Genomic DNA, 22,581 nt, shown 5'->3' on the forward strand with positions numbered 1-22,581 from the left:
CACTGGAGCATCGTGTCCCCCCATCAGTTCTATTAATAATCTGTCTGATGTTAGGACATAGTCACATGTCTCGCCATAGGGTACCAGCCATCGCTCAACATAACCAGCGCCGTTGTTTCTCCCCGGGGAGGATGGGGTGGGGGGGGGGGGGGGGGGAGGATGCTCAGCCACAAGTCTCAGCCAAGGGCTGCGTTCACACATAGTGCATGAGAGGAACAGTATCCATGATTTGAATCTCACACAGTCATAGTCATGTGGCACCGTTCACATACATGTACCAGTAGTCTGCTTTCAAAAAGTGTGAAGGGATAGAGGGATAACTGTGTGCTATAATATACTAGTGTGTATTATTTGTGAGTTAGAGCAGAAAAAAAAATCAACAAGTGTGTTCTACAAATCAATTCTCCAAATGCTACCATCTGAAAATCCTAATAGGTTTGTATTTTGAGCATGTTGCCAATTGGGCTGAAAGAAGATTAACAAGATTACTTTAGAGAGAAATCACAGATAAGGAGAAAAAGTCACGTCTTTACTCCTATGTGTAACATTAAAGTAATGGTTTGCCCTTGAAGATTCCGTGTCAAATACCAACTGTAGTAAATACCTAACAGGAGAATATCTATGTATGTGATCAAACCTGTCGAGGTACTTACTGTTGAGAATGTACGTGGAAGTCTTGTGTTACTTTGAAATTTTGTTGTACGAGTAGAGACATCATGTAAATCTGTGTGTCCAGAGCAAAAGTTTATTGACTCACGTGTGATAGCTGTAAACCGCTCGTAATATACTATGCAATGCAACACATGAAAATTTGTTTCAGGATCGTCCATAAAAAGTGCAGTCCCTTGAATAAATTGAAACTAGCTATCAAAAGTACAATGTAGTTGATAGAGTTGTGTGGATTCAAATGTCAAGCCAGTTGTGAGTCATACTGCAGGAAAACCAGTGATTGCCAAATTTTGCAGTGTTACCAAAATTACCCAAAATACAAACTCAAAGTTGTCTTGCTTTTCAGACAATATATGTATAATCCTAAAATCTGTATGGGCCTTTGGATGTGGAGTTAAAGGGAAGCAGTCCTGAGATTTTCACTGTACTGATAATTAAGAAGAGTAAAAAATATAACCTTTCACCAATTTATACGCGTGGACATCAAAAATTGTCTTCGTACGTGATCTTTAAAAAATAATTCCTGCAAGGGATCGTGTAAGAGCCTGCCAAAAGGTGCAACGTCATTGATGCCCTACTCTCAAGTTGACAGCCGTGCCTCAGAAAACCAATTTAAGTGTTCAAAATGATCATATCTGATTTTTTCATAAAATGTGACAATATGTGGTTTTATTATTTCAAACAAAATATTTCAAGCTTATCTATATATACAATTAATATAAAAATAAATAGTAAACATGTATTCATAAATAACTAGGGATGACGAGCAGAACACCGCTGGAAAGAGTTGTGCATCGATGACGTATGACTCTCCGCCAAGACTTGCTCATTTGCAGAGTCACACTTTTTGAACCGAAATGTACGAGCTTATTTGGTGATTTGAAAGTTTGTTTTTATTTGATGAAAGTAGTTCATTGGAGGTACCAACAACAACATATTTTTTAAAATTTTGTGAGGACTGCATCCCTTTAATGTCATGCAAAATACTGTGTTTCGTTGACACAAACTAAGATGTGGACTTTCAAAGAAAGGTGATGATTAATTCAGTACTTCTAAAATGTCATTTAGTTTTGCTATGTAGGCCCTATAAACCACTTCAATGGGCAGGTAATGGACGTTGATCGTTCTTTCAAACAAATACAAATTGAATATTTCTGTGTTATTGCATGTCTATGATTTATATAGAGGGGAGAAAATATTGTGATTATTACTCACATTCTGTTTGTTCTTCTTTTAAAGTCCATACTTTATCAAAACAGAAGTAAACAACCAGTGCTAATACCTCTAATTTTCTATCAAATCATAGAAAGGAAATTGTGATTTTCATTTTTGTAGGTGCTCTACATACGCACTTCATAATATGATCACAAAATGCTATCTATGCAAATGTATACATAATATGATATACGTTTTGCACATACCTACATATCAAGATGCTCAGTGTATTTGATGCTTGGTTTTCTGTACTTCAGTTTTTCATAATCTGCATATCAATCAGCTGATATTTTGTGGAAATGGCTTATGATTCAGCTGGAGGTAATCTGCGGGATTACCGGGTTATTTCGAATCGCTATCATATGACGACTTGTCCTCGGGTACCCTTCTTCAGTCACTAAATTTAGATGAGTGCTTGTTCTCAAGCAACAAATTATTTGCTGCACATAATTATATGAGTTTGAGTTTGAGTTTGCTTTTGGGAGTTGTAATGAATGGCTATATCATGGCTCGACACTAACTTTTTTGTTTGGTGGCCCGATGGGGCCACCAAAATCCTAAATTTCAAATTTTTGGTGGCCCGAGAGAAAAATTTGGTGTCCCCCCCCCAAAAAAAAAACAATAAAAAACATTAAAAGGTCTTTTTTTTTTAATGAGTCAAATGTTTAAGATTTATGATAGTAAGAATTAGAAGTTGGACATATCTATTCATAAATAAACTTCAACAAACTTGCAACACTCACTCTCAGGCATTCATTCAGTCCTTTTCATCCATCCTTTTAACAAATTTAACTGCTAATTTCCGACGCAAAAAGTTACGAATTTATTGACATACTTTTCAAAAAATTTTGGTGGCCCGAGGCGGGCCACCAAATTTGCCCCTTTTTGAAATTTGGTGGCCTGACTTTAATTTTTGGTGGCCCCGGGCCACCGGGCCACCATTAGTGTCGAGCCCTGGCTATATGATGTATCAGTCTGGCACAAATATGTTTGAATCCATATCATGTGCTTGAATTTTGTTGTTGTTTGAAATGAATAGCATTGCTGTGCAGTATAAGCTATTGCTAAAGCTGTTGATGGACAACGGCATGTGTAGTCATTCAAAATAAATGAACAAAAACGGGAAATGTACATCTCAGCATTCCTCTACCTTGAGAGCTATTTTTGGCATCAGTGGAATCGGTCCCAACTTAGAGTCAAGCGTTCACATGCTCGCAAAATGTAGTCGGAGAATGTGCACATACGTGCATTGTAGACGGGCAAATTTTGTATGGCAATCCTGGCCTTTACCTGTGGGATCAGACACATTCCCCCCATGATTCATGAAGCTACAACCACATTTAAGCTGGAAATTGATCATGGGCTTTTAGTGTAACCACTCATAGTATAGCTTTGGTACCAGGCTGATAGACATTTTTTTTTTGGGGGGGGGGGGCTGGGATTTGTAGGAATCTTTCTCTCATTTTGTTATCATACGTGAGTCTGGAATATTTTGTGCACTATGTGCTCCGTGGTATACATGCCACTAGAACTGCTGGATTATTGTGTTATCTTTTCAGACTTTGAAAGAGAAAAAAAATGGGGAAAAATCATGACAGTGTGGCTTGAAGCCAGACTACAGTGCCTTGTGAAGCGAGTCATAGTGACTTGTGAAGAATGTGGCAGGGGAAGAAGAATGGAAAAAGATTAATTCTGTTCTGAGGATTTGTGACAAAAGCTATTATAATTCACACAGGATTTTTACGATCATACATCTGAGTTGCTGGTTACAGAGAGTGTATGTTCAGATTCTTTGCGCATTCATTATCTAATTGAAGCTTTGCACATTTGAGCAGGATTTCTTTTATAGTGTTCTTCAGGATTTTTTTTGTCTGCTTTTATTGATCGTTTGGTGAAAGGGATAGTGATTTGAATTATGTGCATCGTGCCTCCTCTTGCATTCAGCTTTATACAATACTGAATGCAACAGTCATTGTACATATCTGGACTGAGCCAATTCAAATGCTATGACTGAAAGATATAGTGAAAGCTATTGATCCAGTAGTCACTTGCTAAGCTACAGAGGTCTTGAAAATGATTTTTTGGCTGGTTTAGGTTCTTGTAGCCCAGTCGGAATGCTATTCCTGGACCATAAGGTTAAGTTGAGAAACCATTCTTGATGAACCTAGTAACATTGTCAAGTAAGATTCGTAACTGTCGTCATAATCAAGTTTTTACCACTCTTTTCTTATCATTATTCATTCTTTGAATAAATTTGATAAGGATGACTATCACATCTCCCCCCCCCCAAAAAAAAAAAGATCGCCTTCCCAACCAAAAATGGGAGAATGAATCAAAAGATTCAAAAGAATGTTTTGTCATTTTAAAGAGGCATGATTATAATTGGATGCAATTGTATCCATTGGTCTTTTCATTGAAAAAAGAAAAGAAAAGAAAATCTTCCTCCTCCCCATTGGCCATATCAGGGGAAAAATGAACAATGCAAAAATCTTTCCTGGCAAATAGGTTACAGAGACATCTGCTTGCATATATCTGGAGCTATTCAACTGAAATACTGCTGGAGTATTTGATTTATTCATGTCCAGTTCATGCTTTCATTCATACTTTGGTAATACAGCACTAAAAATCTGCCTTGCACTTAAATTGACATCAAGAGCCAATTCTCAGATACCCATTCAAATGGCTGATGTCTTCAACATGGCTAGGCTAACCTAATCTAGACATGTGCATGCATGCACACATACACGAAAACGTGCATATGCATGCAAATTTCATCAATTATTGCTGCCGACATGGCAAAGGGCTCTATAAAGTATGGGGTCTGGTGAAGCAGACTAGGCGAGATGCGGAGAGGCTAGAAAACGCTGATAGTGGAGAGGGAGTACATAGTGAGAGTCATGTGATAGGTCATGTACGTGACTTTGCGGCCCTGACACTAATTCATCATCTCCCCATCAAGTGGGATACCAGCGTGGAAGACAGGCTTTCCCCTGCTGTGTTCCTGCCCCCCCCCCCCCAACGAGCAAAAAGAATGGCCATCTCCTCTTTGTTCTCTGCCTGAATATATTGCACATTACCTGAAGGCAGTAGTGTGGCATATCAGTGTGTCCACAATGCTACACATTTCATCGTCCCTGAGGACCTTACGATGGAACATTAGATTCCATTCAGTTCAGTTAGATTACTTTACTTCTTACAAGTAAAATGTGATCAGTGCAGTGGATTGTCAGTGACATCATACAAAATGATGGGATAAAAACAATGAATGATGCACATGACTTTATGTGCACTGCACTGTAAAAATTCATATTGCTTTCCTGCTTACACTACTTGAAATTCAGCATGCTGGAGTGGTTGTTGCTACATTGGGCAAGCCCTGTTTAAGTTCCGAGATTGTAAGGAACAATGCTTATGAAAGATATGCATAGAATTTGCATACGTACCGGTAAAATAGATCTGTTTTCAAGTAGAGAAGCCGAGAGGATGACAAGGCAACAACTAATGCATGCAAACTTGATTCCAAGTACTATTTGTGGGTACATTTTGCAGTGTGTAACATTTGCAAATGTTATGAATCCACCAAAAATCGCAAAATCTACAACATGAATATATTGCCTCCTTGAACACAAATCTATTGTATATTGTCTCCAAGGGGAAAAATGCCCTAGTTTTCTCTTGAAAAGGGATGATACTTATTTCCTATTCCGTCAATGATAGCTGTACATCATAGCTTCAACTACTCACAAAATTCCCTTCCAAAGCCTGATAGACCGTTTCTGTAATTCATTACAGTTTATGAATGTTTATTTTCGTACAGCGTAAGTAACAAAGTATTTCATCCACCTACTCCCTCCCAGTAATAAGTTCCAAATGCAGGAATTCGCTTAGCTGTTGCTAGGTCGGGCAAGCCTCTGACAAGCTTTGTGGTTAAGGGCAACTTTTGTGAACAAAGCATGCATGAAATCTGAATACATTACAGCACTAGTCTATTCATAAAATTATCATACATGCAGAATATGTAGAGTACATAGTATTGGGATGTGATTGATTGTGACAGGTGATGATATTATGACCACGTCGTCAAGGAATCGCCTTCCGTACATTTCAGCATCGGCTAGTATTTATGGCCCATCATCATGCAATTATCCACATTACAAGCAAAACTCTGTCATTTGCTTCATCATTGTCATTGAGAACGTTGTCATGATCTGCAACTTTCACATGTATGTGAATGACAAGGGATAACGATTTACATTTTCTTCAAGACTGTGCTTTCTCGTTGGACTCGTTTCAATGTTTATAGAAGGATATTTTTTCTAAACAGAAGTACAAACTCAATAAAAAAGTCTTGCACACATGTATCAATTCAATCATAGTTTATTTCCAATCATCGAAAATCAAAAAACATAGTACAAAGTATACATGTGATGAAATAATATTGTTCAAACGTTTGCAAAAGGTTCATGTAATATATATACGAGACAAATTATAGAACAACATATAACATGTACAATATTTAGGAAAAACACTGTATAAATACTTTGTGGGCGAGCGGAAAATAAATTCGATTATGGAAAATAGTGATCCACTAAAAAGCAAAGCTTGTCGGACGTGGATCGCTAGATAAATAATGAGTAAATGATATACTATTCTATAACAATATACATGTAATTATTTTGAGATACACCGGTTGGGAAAAAAATATAGAATACCAATGCTAGTGCCCGGACACTGCTCACTGAACCACGTGTACCGGGAAATTATGACAAGGACGACAAGTTCGTACACACATTCGATTACCCACACGTATATACACTGTAAGACGCGAGACAGTACCGAGAGGAGAGAAGACGGTAACAATACAAGTCTACGAAGAACAAAAGACGGTAACAATACAAGTCTACGAAGAACAAAAGACAGGAAAGGAAGAGGAGAGAAGAAAGAAGAGAAGTCTGCAAGTCTGTATGGTAGGGTGGGTTGTTATGAAAGTGCCATGGGGTCATATAGTGGTCTGTAACAAAGAGCTAATAAACTGAATCTAGTCAAGTCTGAGAGTGAAAGGTCGAGGGAACGCCAAAGTGTGACAGTGATAATATGACAAATACCTCACATCATACGAGCCACAGGAAGGCAATTTGTTATAAACACAGCGCCGACCGTGGGCAAGAGATAGTCATTATCGATGGCATTTTGGTGTGGAAGATGGCCTGTATCAGCAAGCTCAGGGTCTTATGATGTCCTCGGCATTCGTCTGCAGCATTTGTCTGGCCGTAAAAAGCCCTCAGGATACTTGTGAGCAACAGACACAAAGTCTTGTGATATGTCAGTATCACTGATGCTTGAATGTCAGTGATCTTCGTACAGACCAGAGAATTCTCAAAGAAAAAAAAAAAGGTCATTGTGTGGAGATTTTGCCACTGCAAAACAAACCAAAACCACCACAAAATTACAACAGACAACATTGAATACAAAGACAATTCAGAAAATATGACAGTCACTCATGATGTCATACATTAGCACATGAGTGCAAAGTACAAGCTACAGCTGTCACGCCTTTTTTTTTTCCTCATAAAATTGATGACGTGCCTACTAGCATCCCCTGTGCATCCGTGTGACTCATATTGAATGATATGATCCAGATGAGTGGGTTAGTGTATCATATGTCAACATTATGTAATGCATCTGGACAATTACTCTTGATGTCTTTTCTATGGTTACGCTCAGACAGTGATTTTTAATGTAGAGGATATGCTCTATGGGGTGGCAAGTGTCGCACTGTCAATTTTGCTATGAAATCAGTTATTGTGTCAACAGAATGATCATTTCGTCTCAAAATCAGTCATTTTGTGGACGAAATGACTGATTTAGTAACGAACTTGACCATGCGACACTTGGCGCCCCATAAAGCTTATCCTCAAAGTTAGCTTATCCTCGAGATTAAGGATCACCATCTGAACGTAACAAATCTGTGTTGGATAAGTATTTGTACACATTTACTTCTGTATGGAATGCCAGAGAGCAAGCAAGTCTGTTTCCGTGAATATGATTGGTTCATTTCAGTCTTTCGTAAACCGTACACGCATCCAAGAGAGATATGAAAACTGCATCTCTGAGAGTTTTGATTCCTAGGTTCTTCAACGAGGAAAGTAAAAAAGAAAAGAACATTACATGCAAAATGAATCAAAAGTGTTGAATTTGTATGTTTAGATTATACTTTCTATTGTGAAAAAGGACAAGCTTACATTCATCTCACATGGTTAGAAGAGGACATGAGATCTTATTTTTTTTCCCTGCTTTCCAAGTCTGTCCTTGCTATCAAAATAGTTACAAGCAACATTCATTTAATGAGACCAACTTTTTTTTTCAATGAAGCAAGACAAAGAGACTAAATGGAAGAATTCTGAAGCAAGACACACAGACCATGCAAAACATGATGAGAAGACTAGCAATAGAATTTTGAGTAAAATGAGATAAAAAGACTAACTCAAAGTATATCCTTGTTTTGTTCTTCTCTATAGGAGGCATTTTGGTGTCTGGTCCAGATCTGTGAGCGCTACCTGACAGGGTACTACAGTCCTGGCCTAGAGGCAGTCCAAGTGGACGGAGAAGTCCTGTTTGGTCTCATCAAGAAGGTCTTGCCGGCGACCCACAAACACATGGTACAGTTTTTTTGTTTTTGTTTTCTTGTTTTGTGTTACTTTTTTTCTGTTTGTTTACGATGTATTCTCAATGAATAATTTTCCTGGTATTGAGTTGCAATGTGCTCTGCATTTTTGTGCAACTGTGACACCAACTGTATCTTTTGTGTAGCAATTTTCTTCCATAGAAGTATACAGGAGTCAATTTTGAAAGATTATTCAGCAGCTGAAATTGCTTATCAAATTCAAGTTGTAGAATTATTCCCTGCATTCTTTTAATCAGAGAAAGAGTTAGTTTAGAGGACGTGTTATTAGGAAGTGTAACCTGCTCAGGTCCATTATTCATGAATGTCCTGCATATCTTATGGATTGTTAACCTCCATCTGAAAAAGAGAATAAAAAATGTGTGTTTATCTTGAACAAGCTTCTTCCAAAAGTGCTGTGTGTGTGTGTGTGTGTGTGTGTGTGTGTGTGTGTGTGTGTGTGTGTGTGTTTGGTTTTTTGTTTTTCATTTTAGGGGCATTAAAGGACAAGTCCACCTTCATATACATAAGGATTGAGAGAATGCAGCAATATTAGCAGAACACATCAGTGAAAGTTTGAGGAAAATTGGACAATCCGTTCAAAAGTTACGAATATTTTAAGTATCTGCGCAGTCACTGCTGGAAGAGAAGACTACTACAGTGTATGATGTCACATGCGTACAACTATATAAGGGAAATAAAAAGAGAATTTCACAAAACTTTACTTTTTGAATAAAGTGCACATTTCTTCTACTTGCTACTGATGTATGTTAAGGGTGATAATATTCCCCCTGCCTTCTGAAAGAGAGAAGTCGAGTGTTCTTTTGTTAAGCAAGAAAAATGAGACTATGTTGAATTTTCTTTATTCTTTCTTTATATCGTTCAGCCGTGACTGAGCAGAAACTAAAAAAATCCATGACTTTTTAACGGATTGTCCGATTTTTCTCAAACTCTCACTGATGTGTTCTACTAATATTGCTGCATTTACTCAACCCACATGTCTATGAAGGTGAACTTGTCCTTTAAATTTCCTGATTTGTACAAAATTAGCCAGATCATACTACATTCTAGGAAGAACTCTGTTGCTCATATCTGTTGAGTAGTTATTTCCCGGGATAGTTGCTTATTCTTTGAGCCTGACATGACTTGTGGGGGGGGGGGGGGGATGACATCCAGAAAATAATAAAAGCTGCTGTGGAACAGGAAATGTGGGCTCAGATTTTCATCGATGAGAAACCCAATATCACCCAACTGGATGCCAGCCTTGCCTTTGAAATCTGAAAAGGAGACGGACCCTCATAAGATTTTCCTGGTCAAACCTGCCAAATTGGGCAAATGTGAATTCATGTACATTCATGAATCTCAAGTGCGATGATACTAAAAGGAAGTGACTTTTTTTTTCCTCATATTGAATGGGTTGGAAATGTGATCACAGGCTTGGAATGAATCACTGTGAATCACTAATGGGAGTTGTCCGCTTAGAAGTACGTTTTCCGTGAGGTTTTCCGTGAGAATGCTCCCCTTTTCAGATATTTTTATTCTTTTTTATGCCTCCGCAACGAAGTGGCCGGAGGCATTATGTTTTCGGGTCGTCCGTCCGTCCGTCCGTCCGTCCGTCCGTCCGTCCGTCCGTACGTCCGTCCGTCCCGTTTTGTTTTTGTCGATATCTCAAGAACCATGTGGTGGTTTTACATCAAACTTGGTATGAGGGTATATCCTTAGGGGATAATACTTTGTGTGGATTTTAGGGTCACAGGGTCAAAGGTCAAAGGTCACAGGTTATCTTGTGAAAAAAAAAATTGAAATTTCATGTTTTTCTCCATATCTTACAAATGGTTCAAGGTATCTTCATGGAACTTAGTATATATGCTTGTACCGATGGGCAGTGATTATCTAGGGAAGTTGGGGGTCATGGGTCAAAGGTCAGGGGGTCAAAGGTCAAGGTCAGCTCCTCAAAATATCTCCACTTTCCTTAAAATGCAATATGCCTGAAGGTTTTTTTTTTTTTTTTAACTTGATGTATGGCATGTATTACCCAATATATATTTTGGGGGAAGTTTCTTGCCAAAAGGTCAAAGGTCAAAAGGTAAAAGGTCAAATGGAAGTGCTAAATTGCACTTTTTCCTCCATATCTTGAAAGTAACTCAAGGTATCATCATGAAACTTACATATTTATGCATGTTCAACCTAACAGTGATTCTCTTTGGAACTGTGAGGTCAAAGGTCAAAGGCCAGGTTTAGATAATGCTATTTTCCCATTTGATACTGAAATTATACTTTTTCTCAATACCTTCAAAATTACTCAATGCATAGACTTATAAAAGGGTCAAAAGTCAAGTAAAAATCATCAGTTCCCCAAATACCTGCACTCTGACATTTTAATCATTCATCCAATTGAACCTAGTTCTAGGAAAGTGAACATTCAGCACATTTGTGTCAAACCTGTCATTTTAATATTTTGCCAATTGTGTGAAACTGTCATCACACATTGTCAAGACATTGTACTATAGACCTATTAGGAGAACCATGCATTATGGCGGAGGCATATCAGTAGCCGTAGCGATATATCTAGTTTTTAATATATATTTCTCATCTATCTGACAATGATTTTCCTGAGACACTGACAGCTAATATGTCACAGTGTTATATGACGTGGCATCATCCTCTTGTCTTGATAGAGCGATGAGTTTATGTATGTTGTATTCTTTACCACAGTCTGAGTAGTACAAATGAATGTTTTGCCAGGCTTATCTCTAAAAAAGAACAAATATAAAGAGTGTTCATCTATTTGCATCAAACAAGATGTAGCATCATTACTTTCACTGTGTTACTGAACGTTTACCTTAGTGTATGGCAACATGAGTACAGCATTACCCATATACAGAAGAGGATCAAACAACTTTAGCCCCTCTAGATGGGAAATTGAACTTATTTTTCTCCATCTCAATAGATATCTAAAGGAGAATGACTCACCTTCAAACCCCAACAAAATACAAACTACCGGTACAAAAGCAGTTTCAGTGTGAAATTAAGTCAAATTCTAGCACACGAATTAAAGGCTGTTGAAAATATCATTTCAAAATCTTAACAGCATTTACCTGTCGGCCTACTTTATCAGAAGAAATGCAAAGATACTCAAGAAGCTGATAAAAGCAAATTATTATTACATACAAGTGTATGATGCAGCCAGTTTTAGAACATCATCACCAGCCAGTTCTGTTAGACATCAAGTAAATAAACATGTCTCGGTGTGACCCAGCAGATTGACTGTCTCTAAGTTACACTGCAGTGGTTAGCTGACATTTAAGCATACTATGGATGCCCCTTTGGATTAAAATGACAGTACAATGTCTCGTGCTTGGTGACTTCCAAATTTGAAACGGTGATTCCTGTCGTGTCTGGAAGCTGACTCATGAATTTGCATTCCTCTTTCTTGTTTTTTGCCGAGTTCCTCGTGTAATCTCGCACACTGACATTCTTGAGAGGAACTGTCCTTAATGCCAGTACCCATGCTAAACCCCCTTTTGCTTGTAATCCAGTCGGGCAGCTGAAATAATGGGTAGCCACTGTTTCCAAATTTGGTTATTGGCCAACCAAACTCAAAAGCCCAAAGGAAAACAAGAGTAGAAAGAAGGGAAAGATATTGAAAGCAAGAGAGGAAAGAAGGACAGAAGAAAGAAAGAAAGATTTAAAAACAGAATGCTGCCCTTTCACCAGACAAGGCTCTTGTCCTTTTTTTGTGTCTGTATCCTTTCATGTCGCCCTCTGGAGTTCACTATCCACATAAGCCTATCGCAACACGCGGCGTAGAAATCCCTCTACCCCACAAATCGCTACCCCACGAAAAAAGAACAAGGAATCTTTGCAACCGCCGCTCACTGGCCTGCCTATTATGCACAGCTTGCGTGTAAATGAATGACGTAATGGTACTGTTGACAGGCATTTCAGAGAGCCAATGGGAAATGTTCCATTTGAATTTGTAACACCCACGCATATTGACTGCGTTACGATCATGATGCGAATCATCCAAAGTAAACCTGGCGATATTTATGAGGTTGTCTCTACCAGCCCTTTCTATTATTGAGCTACAGAGGACATTAGTTTTAATTGGGGGATGGAAAATACGGCCCGCGCAGTGGGCTACCCTTTCACCAGATGGTTACATGTCTGACACATCACGCTGTCATTTCCCAGGCAAAAGTTTTGATTGCAAGGAATCTGTGGTCATCCCATTGGATCTTATGAGAACTAGAAAAGGACTCAGTGAGCGCAGACCTTTGCCAAGCAGCTCATTTCTACCCTAGTGCCATGCACACATGCAGAAAATCACCCTATTTCCCAATGATAAAAGGCCTTTCTGTTGTGTCTCAGAGTCTACCTCATCTGCAGCTTGTATGCTGCACCTAGCTTGAGCGAGCATGTGCTAACTACATGCACGCCTCAAACAATACAGCCTGAACTCCCTCTTTTTTCTCCCTATTTGCCAATGATAAATCTTCAAAAAAAAAATGGAGTCCTGGATCCAGATGGTTAACCGATCACATTTCTAAAGTTTAATTATGTGTTCCTTGTGTCATCATCAACTCTTCCAGTAAGGTTCATGCAAATCCGTTTACAACTTTTTGAGTTATTTTGCAATCAGACAGTCAGACAGACAGACAGACAGACAGACAGACAGACAAACAAACCAACACCGACAAAAACATGGCCTCCTTGGTGGAAGTAGTTATGACATTGTTGGATAATCACCCCTCACCCAGCACTATCATATATCTAATAAGCAGTGATTTCTCCAGCAATGTTAAAATGTCACCTGTGTACATTGCCAATTTAAGCAGAAAATGTTAACCAAAGGGAGCTTAGTTACTGTACATACAGTAATAACGTGAATCCACTATTTAAATAAGCTTACATTAGGATTGAGATACAATTCTTTGTAAGTCTCGGTATGATGTTTGCTTCCATAGGGTGATCAATGACTCTCCAGAGCAATGTTTAGATGAGATGTAAACGTGGAATGTAAACAATGTACAGTGTTTTAAAATAGTAGCTGGAAATAGATAGTGTGTTTAAAATACACAAGAGGAGACATGTGGTGTTGGAAAAAAAAATGTTATTATTATGTGAGTCACGGCTTTGTCCGTCAAAACTGTCGTGGCATTGTGCCCCTGAAGACCAGGATAGAACAAGATTAAAAGTGTTGTGTTTTGTTAAAGGTGGAACAATACTTTTCCCAATGTCAGTGCTATATACGGCATGAGTCACCAGGTTATTTCAAGAGTTTTTCTTCTGCAAACAGTCAATCAGCAAAACAGACGCTTGTGAACTCCAATAAAGGCAGTGTTTATCAGGGGAGGCATTGTTTTGGTGTATTCCTGTGTTAAAGTAGAATAATATTTTCATGTAGTCAGTACTGTGGAACATGACCCATCTTGGTTCATCAAGATTTTTTTTTCTTAATTATCATTTTATCATTACTATTTTTTTTTAAATTCATTTATCTATTTTTTTTCGGGGGGGGGGGGGGAGGTGGGGGGTGTTATTCCTCCAGTTGCTGTGCAAACACAAAACACACAGTAAATTGTCATATTCATATTCTAAGACCCATTAAATGAATTCTGATAAATGTGTTATACTCAAGTAGAGGGGCTGTTACGAACTTATAACTTCGTGGGTGCGACAATGACTACAGTTAATACAAAGAGCACCCTGGAAAATTCATCAAATGCTGCTCTTACTTGGGAAACACCACATCTACCCAGCATGGATGAAAAGGGAATATCAGTAGGCTAGGAGTGTATTTGAGTTTAATGTTTCCTTTAAGGACCTTCATGTACATCAAACACTTTAGTCCACCTTCCAGTGGTATGCATCTGCAATGCATTTTAATACTTTGAACGCAATTTGCATACTTCAGTTGTAGCTATGTTGAGCAAGCTTCGGGCAAGTTTTTTTTTAGTATTATATAGAGAGAGTCTTTGATATAAAGGTTAGCATGAAATTTGATACGTTAGTAAAGTGGTCTCCTCTGTATGGCAGTGTACTCACGGTCAATCAGTAATGGTTGTCTCTTGCTGTTTGCTGCCCTCTTTGCTTCCTCTCACAGCTGCCGTATTTCTTCTGTGTCATGATAATGTACACATGTAATGCTACGACTTTATACAGTCCATGATATGTTGTATGCCATTGGCATTGCTTTCTGCTATTACTTTCCTTCACTTTCTCTTCTCTGTTCTCTGTATTTCTCCTTTCTCTTTCGTTCTATCCATCTTTCTGTTTTCCTTCCCTCCTTTTGTTATTTTCTTTTTCTCACTATAAACCTTAGTTCTAATTTTTTCCTCTCAGACTTCCAGACCTACTTTCTGTATTACTTGTCATTCTTTGTGTGTGTTTGTGTGTGTGTGTGTGTGTGTCCTTCCAAGTTATCTTGTACCATTCTTTCTGTCAATTTTATGTTGTTTTTTTTATCGTGATCCCACTTACAAAACTTGTATTGGTGTCTTCAGCCTCCTCTGAATGATGCTGCATGGTATGAGAACACTCCATAGACCTCGCCCAAGTCTTCTTTTAAAAGGCTTTTACAGTAGAGGAAGATGTGATGGCTGATGTGGTTGAATATGTAGTATGTGATTAGAACTTTCCTTGCTTGTTTATCTAACTCTCCATTGGAGTAGGCATACAAATTAATGTGAGATGTATGGAGAACAGCAACAAATATTAGTGAGATCTGGTGTCAAGGGAATCATCACCACCCTATCTCATTTTTTGTGGTTGGAGTGGGTTGAGAGTAACACTAGGGAGAAAAAGAAATAATTCTCCAACTTTTCTGCCCTGTCTTCATCTCTTATTGCATGACAGAAAAAGCACAGGATAGAGCCGATCCTGTACATGACAGAGTGGTTCATGTGCATCTTTGCCAGAACTCTGCCGTGGACGTCTGTGCTGCGTGTTTGGGACATGTTCTTCTGCGAAGGTGAGATACTGCATTGGATATATATGTTTTATTTGTGATGGTGTCAAACATCTGTTAACCAACTGTCAGTCCAATCTTGTTGGGATATATCCTAAGATATCAACAGACTAGAAATGAAATTCAATCAGAAATGTAGTTTTTATAGCTCAACATTTTTGTGTAAATACATTCAGGAGGGATTAAGTTTCTTAATACAAGTGTCTTGTTTCTACTTTTGAAATTATGATTCTGAAGTCTTTCAGTGAAGAAACAATCTATGTGATGTACCAATATGGTTTCCAAGTGGGTTCATGTGTGAAATCATCGCCATGGTTTCAAGAGAATGCAAGATTGGGCGAGCTGTACCCCCCCCCCCCAAAAAAAAAGAGAAAGCAATGGAGACTGCTTTGTGTCACTCTCCTTTCCTCTTCTCTTTTTATTTCTTCTTCATATTCTCATAAAAAAAGAAGAAACTTCCATTTCACCATCCTCATCTTTGTATTTGTTTTGTTGTTGTTTTTTTTTTTTGGCAATAATCTTATCAACACTATTAATGAACTATGCCATCTCCCCTCTCCTCCCCTGATCCTGTGCAGGTGTGAAGATCCTGTTTAGAGTGGCCCTGGTCCTGTTGAAGCACACAGTGGGATCGGCCCAGCAGCTCGCAGAGAGCCAGGGGCTCTACGAGACCATGGAGAAACTCAAGCACATTCCAGACGCCGTGGTCCAGGAGGACTTTCTCGCTGGAGAGGTAGTTAGAATAGCTCAGGGAAGATCTGTGCTAAAACGTTTTCTTTTCTTTTTGTTTGATGACTTGGTTTTTCCATGTCGTCTGTTATCCTATTCATTATTGGCACTCTTTAGGAGAAGTATACTGTATACGCTATATATTTCGCGGGGGTTTTATTTTCGCGAATTTCGCGAGTCGGGAGCTATTCGCGAAATTAACAACACGCGAAAATATTACCTTCCAAAATGAATCCCTTGCCTTGATGATACGAACATTTCAGTACTAGTATACCATGTCATGGCTTACCGAACAGACCATACTGGCTAAGCTTGTTTACGCACGTCCACGTCTACTTACGAATACTGTAGAGAGCCAATCCATTATCGCAAAGGGAACAATCGTCAGAAATCTAGCGCGAAGGACTTAACCACTTCAAAAATGTTGAATTATAACTTACTAGTTCGCAGAGTTTGGTAAGTTTTTTTCATGCAGTGTATAACTAGTATCATTCTTATTTGCTAGTAAGTTGAAAATTCACACTTTCTTTGCCACTTAATATTTTCTCTAGTCCCCCAATCGCGAATTTAACCACTCGCAAAAATGTGTGACAGCGGCAATTCGCGAAAATTTATGAACGCGAAAATTATAGCGTATACAGTATCTTAGAGACAAGGGTCCCATTTCATAAAACTTCATGTTGGTAACAACTGCCACATTTCTATGACAAATTTGCTCTCAGCCAATCAGATGCAAGAATTTCAGTAGGTTACAGCAACTATCTTAACTTGCTATTGATAACAAGTTTTATGAAACGGGACTTCGGTTTTATGGTGATTTATCGGTGGCCTGATTCATTCAGTGCCCACGAGGATACATTCGAAAACCACAAATAGTAGCACCAGTCAGCAAATATATGCATCGAAGAGAGTGCTCATTGGTAACGGTCAACTCCAGTTGAGATTCTTTGGCCATGTGTGTACTTACATAATTATAGAGATTAATAATAAAGCTGTACACTATGGCCCGAATTCACGAAGGTGGTACAAATGAAACCATGGTTTAAACCATGGAAAAAAACCATGGAGCGCCAAGTGTCGCACGGAATATTTCGTTACGAAATTGGATCATTTTGTCAACAAAATGACGTTTCGTTAACGAAATTATCATTTTGTGGAGGAAATGTTCATTTAGTTACAAAATGTTGTCATTTCATTACAAAATAATCATTTCATTGACGAAATGACTGATTTCGTAACGAAATATTCCATGGGACACTTGGCGCTCCATGGTTTTTTGTCCATGGTTTGAACCATGGTTTCAATTGTACCTCCTTCGTGAATTCGGGCCTATCCATTTTGGGAATTCTCGAATATATCCAAGCTGGGCCAGCCTTCCCACTCCATGGTATCACCCACACTGCAGGGTCTTTAGGCAGCGTGTAGTATCTATGTGATTTCCTAGGATCTGTAGCTCAGGATTTAGCTTCGAACAGGCTTTGATTATCTTCTTCTTCTTCTTCTTGCATCTGATATCAGAGTGCATGCTTGTTTGACTATCGTAAATGTAGATTTTTTTTTCTAAAATTCCTGTTGAGTGTTGTTGGGAGCTTTCTTCTTGTTTGAAATCATTTTTGGATCATTATTTACATGTATGGTATAAGTGGCTTTGAAGTCAAATGAGTATCCTAGTACTGTATTTGGTGTTGATGAGGCTATACTATTTTGATACAATGTATCATAGAAAAATAAAAGAAATAAATGAAAATGATAAGATTATTTTTTTTTTCAATTGTTTCAGAGAGAAACCACCATCTCCTGTAAAATTTTATACATTTTTTTTTGTGTATGTGTCTTTGAACTCCAAGATTTTTTGCTGTTGTTGTTGTTTGCAGTTAGAATATCAGTGAAGCAGCCAATAACCTCAATGAGTTATTGCCAGAAATCTAATGGCTACATCTTCTTTGTGGTCATCACCCCTGTCACTTCATTGAAGACATTCCTTTATACATATATGTTTCTTTTTGTCTTTGTCCTGTCACTATCCAGATGTTGAGGATGAAGGTGTTCGAGAAGGATCTGGAAGCTGAGCACTCGCTCTCTCTGGCCAGGAGAAAGGCCATCAGGGAGAGGCAACTCTCCTCGGAGAAGGCCGCTGCCATGGCCCGTGACATCGAGGTCAAGAAGAAGACATCCAAGGTCAAGAACCCGGCTAAGGAATGGGAGAAGGAGAAGAAGCGCAAGGAGAAGGAACGGAACCGGCAGTTTGACACAGAGTCAGTGACCAGCGCCACAAACTCTATGGACTTGCTGGATGAGCAGGAGGAGGATCTGGAGAACCCCAACCCTGACCTGGTGAGCAACGGCGTTGGGGAGGAGAAGGATTCCAAGGACTCTAAGAAGAAGAAGAAGAAGGACAAGAAGTTGAAAAAGCAAGACAAGCTGGTACTTAACACAGCTTGGGCGGCAGAGAGGAAGACCAGTAAGGATCTGTCGAGCCCAGACCTGGAGAGGGAGTTTGAGATCGTGGACCGGGTGAGCATGTCGTCAGCGAGCCCTACGAAGAGCATGAAGGGACGCAACGGAACGTCCTCGGAGAGGGACTACACCAGTGAGGACATGCTGGATGCTGAGGATGGCAAGAAGAAAAAGAAGGAAAAGAAGAAGAAGAGTAAGGGCAAAGAGTCGGAAGGCCAGGGGAAGGGGGCGGAGGATGCCGGGAGTGTGGTGACAACACCAGAGGGAGTGATGGACCTGAGCGACCTGAAGAAGGGGAAGAAGAAGAAGAGCAAAGGCAAACACAAGGACAAGGATATGGTGTTCGAGGCGAGGTTGGACGATGCCAGCAGTATAACGACAGTGCCAGATGATAGGAATTATGGCTCTCTGGGGAAGGACAAAAAGAAAGAGAAGAAGAGGAAAAAGAGCTATGACGGAGGAATTGGATCCTCCTTACCAGGCATGGTCTCGAGTGCAGATGGCAGTGCAACACCAGAATCAGAGCAGCAGTGGCAAGGAGACACGGAGTCCATCAAATCCGTCTCCAAGAAGGACAAGAAGAAAGACAAGAAAGGCAAGAAGAAGAAAGACAAGGAGCCCAAAACCGATGCAGCGAATGGCTCCACCAGGCCGGAAGATGTTAGTGACGGCAATCTGTCCTCGCCGACAAACCTGAGCGACTACGAGGTGGTGGAGCGGTGGAAGACTCCGTCAGAAAGCTCGAAGCATGGCTCTGAGAAGCGCAGGGGGCTGATCTACAGCGACGAGGATCTGGAGCAGTGGAATGGGATGGCCAACATCGGCCCCATCCCGGAGATCCCCAGCTTCGAAGACCTGCTCAAGAAGAAGCGAGCCCGGGAGCAAGTGGAGGAGGAGAAGCGACGGCTCTCTCCGACGTCGGAACCGTCGAGCCCTGTGAAGGACGCCAAAGAGGCCGGCAGTGGGGGCAGGATCCCCCACTCGTACTCCAATGGTACGGACTTGGGCGGGGGCATTGCGCACATGAGCAATGGAAGCAGCGACACTGGCCGAAGCGAGCGGGCGATGCGACATCAAACAAGAGACTATCACAGCTTTGATTATGGAACAACGGTATGATGTCACAAAGTATGATTTGGACAAAATTTTTCCCCTGCAGCAGGTGCAGTGTAGCTCCAAACATGTGGCAGTTACACAGTGAAGCGCACAACAAAAGGACGCGAACAAATCGTTGTTGCTTACAAGAAGCTATTGATACATCGTGAGTGCGTCGCGGCAGTTCTTGACAATGCGCAATATTGATATCAGGCTCTCAATGTAGTATGATAACAGTGATCTGCATCTTTAGTCTTCATGTCCAGCCAGTGAAACTCATCATACCCTGCATCCTCAAATCCCTTGAAGGAGCTGATACCAGAAATAGCCAAGTGGGACCACTGAATAGGATGTAGGATTGCCGATTATTGGATGACATATATGGGTGAGGCAGAGCAAACCTCACTCACAGAAAGAAATCGCATGCTGGAGACGTGATATACCAAACTTTACGCATTACGGACAGGTAGCCATCCTGTATACTGTTGACTGCATCAGTATTGTCATCCATTGATGTTCTAGGCAGTTTCATTATGGGAAATTGTCACAATTTTATGCTCACGTAATGGCTGGGGAAAAAGATGCACATACACTTTATGAAGAAATCCCTACCTTATGATTTTGGGAAAAGGCAGTATTTTTTCCATGTCTTAAGTATTACAAATTGAATGTACCTGTCACATTGATGTTTGCATAGACAGGTAAGCCTTCAATGTATACATGTAGTTTATATAACCTAAAGGAAATGCAATGGACAAATGTGAGTGAAATCTTTGTTACCCCTTTCTGTGCCAGGAACTTCCGACAGTGCGTAGAATACTATGAAGTTTCTGTGTCGATTGGCACTCAAAAGCCCACAAAGGGTTAACCTCTTCTTGTTTTTTTTTCCCTCATCACACTTGTGTCATCAAGCACATGTACAATATATACATGCGTGTGTGCAGTGTACAACCTCACCAGTACAGACATCACATCAGTAGCATGTTATCCAGAACGATGTATGTAGATCATATGTAGTCATTTTTATTACGTTTGTCTAACAAGTGTCGCTGTGCCAGGCAATATTGTGTCCCACAGAGGTTAAAGGTCCCTATAGTGGTAAGATGCAACCTGTAAGTAATTTTGTGTAACAGATTAAGGGCAACTGTAATGTTACTTGCATGAGAGGACATGTATTAGGGAGAAGATAGAGATCTATGAAGATTTTGAAAGGGAATGAGAGATGCTGTGGATGGCTTTGAGTGCTGGTCCCTTGTGTTTTTTTCCCCCAATTTAAGATGTGAATTCTCTTGCCTCGAGGTTTTATATGTATATTTGTATGTGTGTGTTTGTGTGTCTGTGTGGTGTTTGTGTGAATGTGTGATAGATTGTTCACAGACGCATCAATTGATTTGCAAGAATGCAAAGTTTCCATCTGTGAGGCGACACCCGTGGTCACTGTCTCCCGCTCTGACGAAAAGTATTCCCAGTTACCTCAGGTTATGATACAGTGGGTAGTTTACGCATCCTCTTATGCACCCACCCAGCGTCGTCAGAAATTAGTCTTATTGCACAGCAATTTTGCCTATACAGAAGAAACTGAACAAGTCCAAACAAAATCAGCAGTTGGCCTGTTTAATTTGCAGACTTAATGTGAAAGTCTGTGATCATTTGTAAAAAACACCAAAACTGTTCCTTATGTGTGATTGCATGAAATACTGCAGATACCAGCAGTAAGTATGTGGAAAATTTTGTAATTTGCCACTGCATATTTGCTGTTTTTGTTTTGAGACTGAGGTCATCATCTTTCGTGATGTTTTCTTGTTTGAAGTGATCTGCCCCAAGTCACACACAGTGCGAAAAGGAAGGAGGGGCTGTCTGCAGTGGGCAATACATGTACCCAGAACTGTTGGTTAGGGTCAGTGCCATATTTTCAACTAGCTTAGCAGCCAAATGATATGATAATGACACAATAATGATGATACGATGAACCAAAAACAATGACAAAGATGAATGAGAGAAAAATGTTCTTTAGAGTTCACCAGGGGCCAGCTGTAGGAGTATAAAAAACAGAAATGATAAAAGGAAGTTGCTGAAAGGAGGGCAAAGCAATTTGTTTGCATATGACGACAGAAGTAATAAATAATGCTTAATCAGGTGTGTATAGAGTACGGAAGTGATGATGTCACACACTGCGTTCAGATGATCTCGCACTTTGCGGGGAATGTTCTGTTTGTCAGGACTTTCCCCGGCAATCCCATCATGTGAACACTTGGTAGGACATTCCCTGTTTCCCCGGCAAGCTTGTCGAGTCAACGTACGTGTGGACAGTCGACCGTAAAAAAGATTAACATTCTCCAAACTTCCCCTGCGAAGCGGGGGATCGTCTGAACATACTTAGGGTGTGTCTTTTGTAACTTGGGTTGGGACCAGGTGCGTGCGTAAATGCTCAAGCCAGGTGAGGTTGTTTAGAACCAGTTTCCATGGCGATGAATGGCTATGACATCACATTTGGTACTCTCTTGCTACTTGCTTCTATTCATAAACGTTGTTCCAGCTGAGGTACAAAATTTTGAATGGTGTATGTTGATGAATGACAGGGGCTGTAGTTATCTCAACAAACAAGGTGTCTGAACAGTATGTTGTCCCAGTATTGCTCTAGAGTACTGAAGTGATAATGTCACTGTCTTTTGTTATAGCTTGGGTTGGAGCCAGGTGTGTATATAAACACTCGGACCAGGTGAGGTTGTTTAGAATCAGTTTCCGTGGCGATGAATGGCTATCATATCACACTTGTGTTCTCTAT

The 22,581-nt window shown here is 39.9% G+C and overlaps 1 protein-coding gene across 2 annotated transcripts in view; it reads left to right on the plus strand.

The window, feature by feature from the left end:
• The window catches only part of LOC139735185 (uncharacterized), a 68,284-nt gene extending 46,052 nt beyond the window's left edge, over positions 1 to 22,232 (plus strand). For both annotated transcript variants that reach the window (XM_071645946.1, XM_071645945.1), the window contains exons 6-9: positions 8,403 to 8,543; positions 15,404 to 15,518; positions 16,094 to 16,248; positions 18,273 to 22,232. In XM_071645946.1, the coding sequence (XP_071502047.1) occupies positions 8,403 to 8,543; positions 15,404 to 15,518; positions 16,094 to 16,248; positions 18,273 to 19,820 (1,959 nt within the window). In that variant the 3' untranslated portion in view covers positions 19,821 to 22,232. The remainder of the gene's footprint in view (positions 1 to 8,402; positions 8,544 to 15,403; positions 15,519 to 16,093; positions 16,249 to 18,272) is intronic.
• Positions 22,233 to 22,581: the final 349 nt, after the last annotated feature.

The sequence above is a fragment of the Diadema antillarum genome, unplaced genomic scaffold (genome assembly GCF_040938485.1).
Source record: "Diadema antillarum isolate AM-2024a unplaced genomic scaffold, OU_Dant_1.0 seq00000565_RagTag, whole genome shotgun sequence".
NCBI lineage: Eukaryota > Metazoa > Echinodermata > Echinoidea > Diadematoida > Diadematidae > Diadema > Diadema antillarum.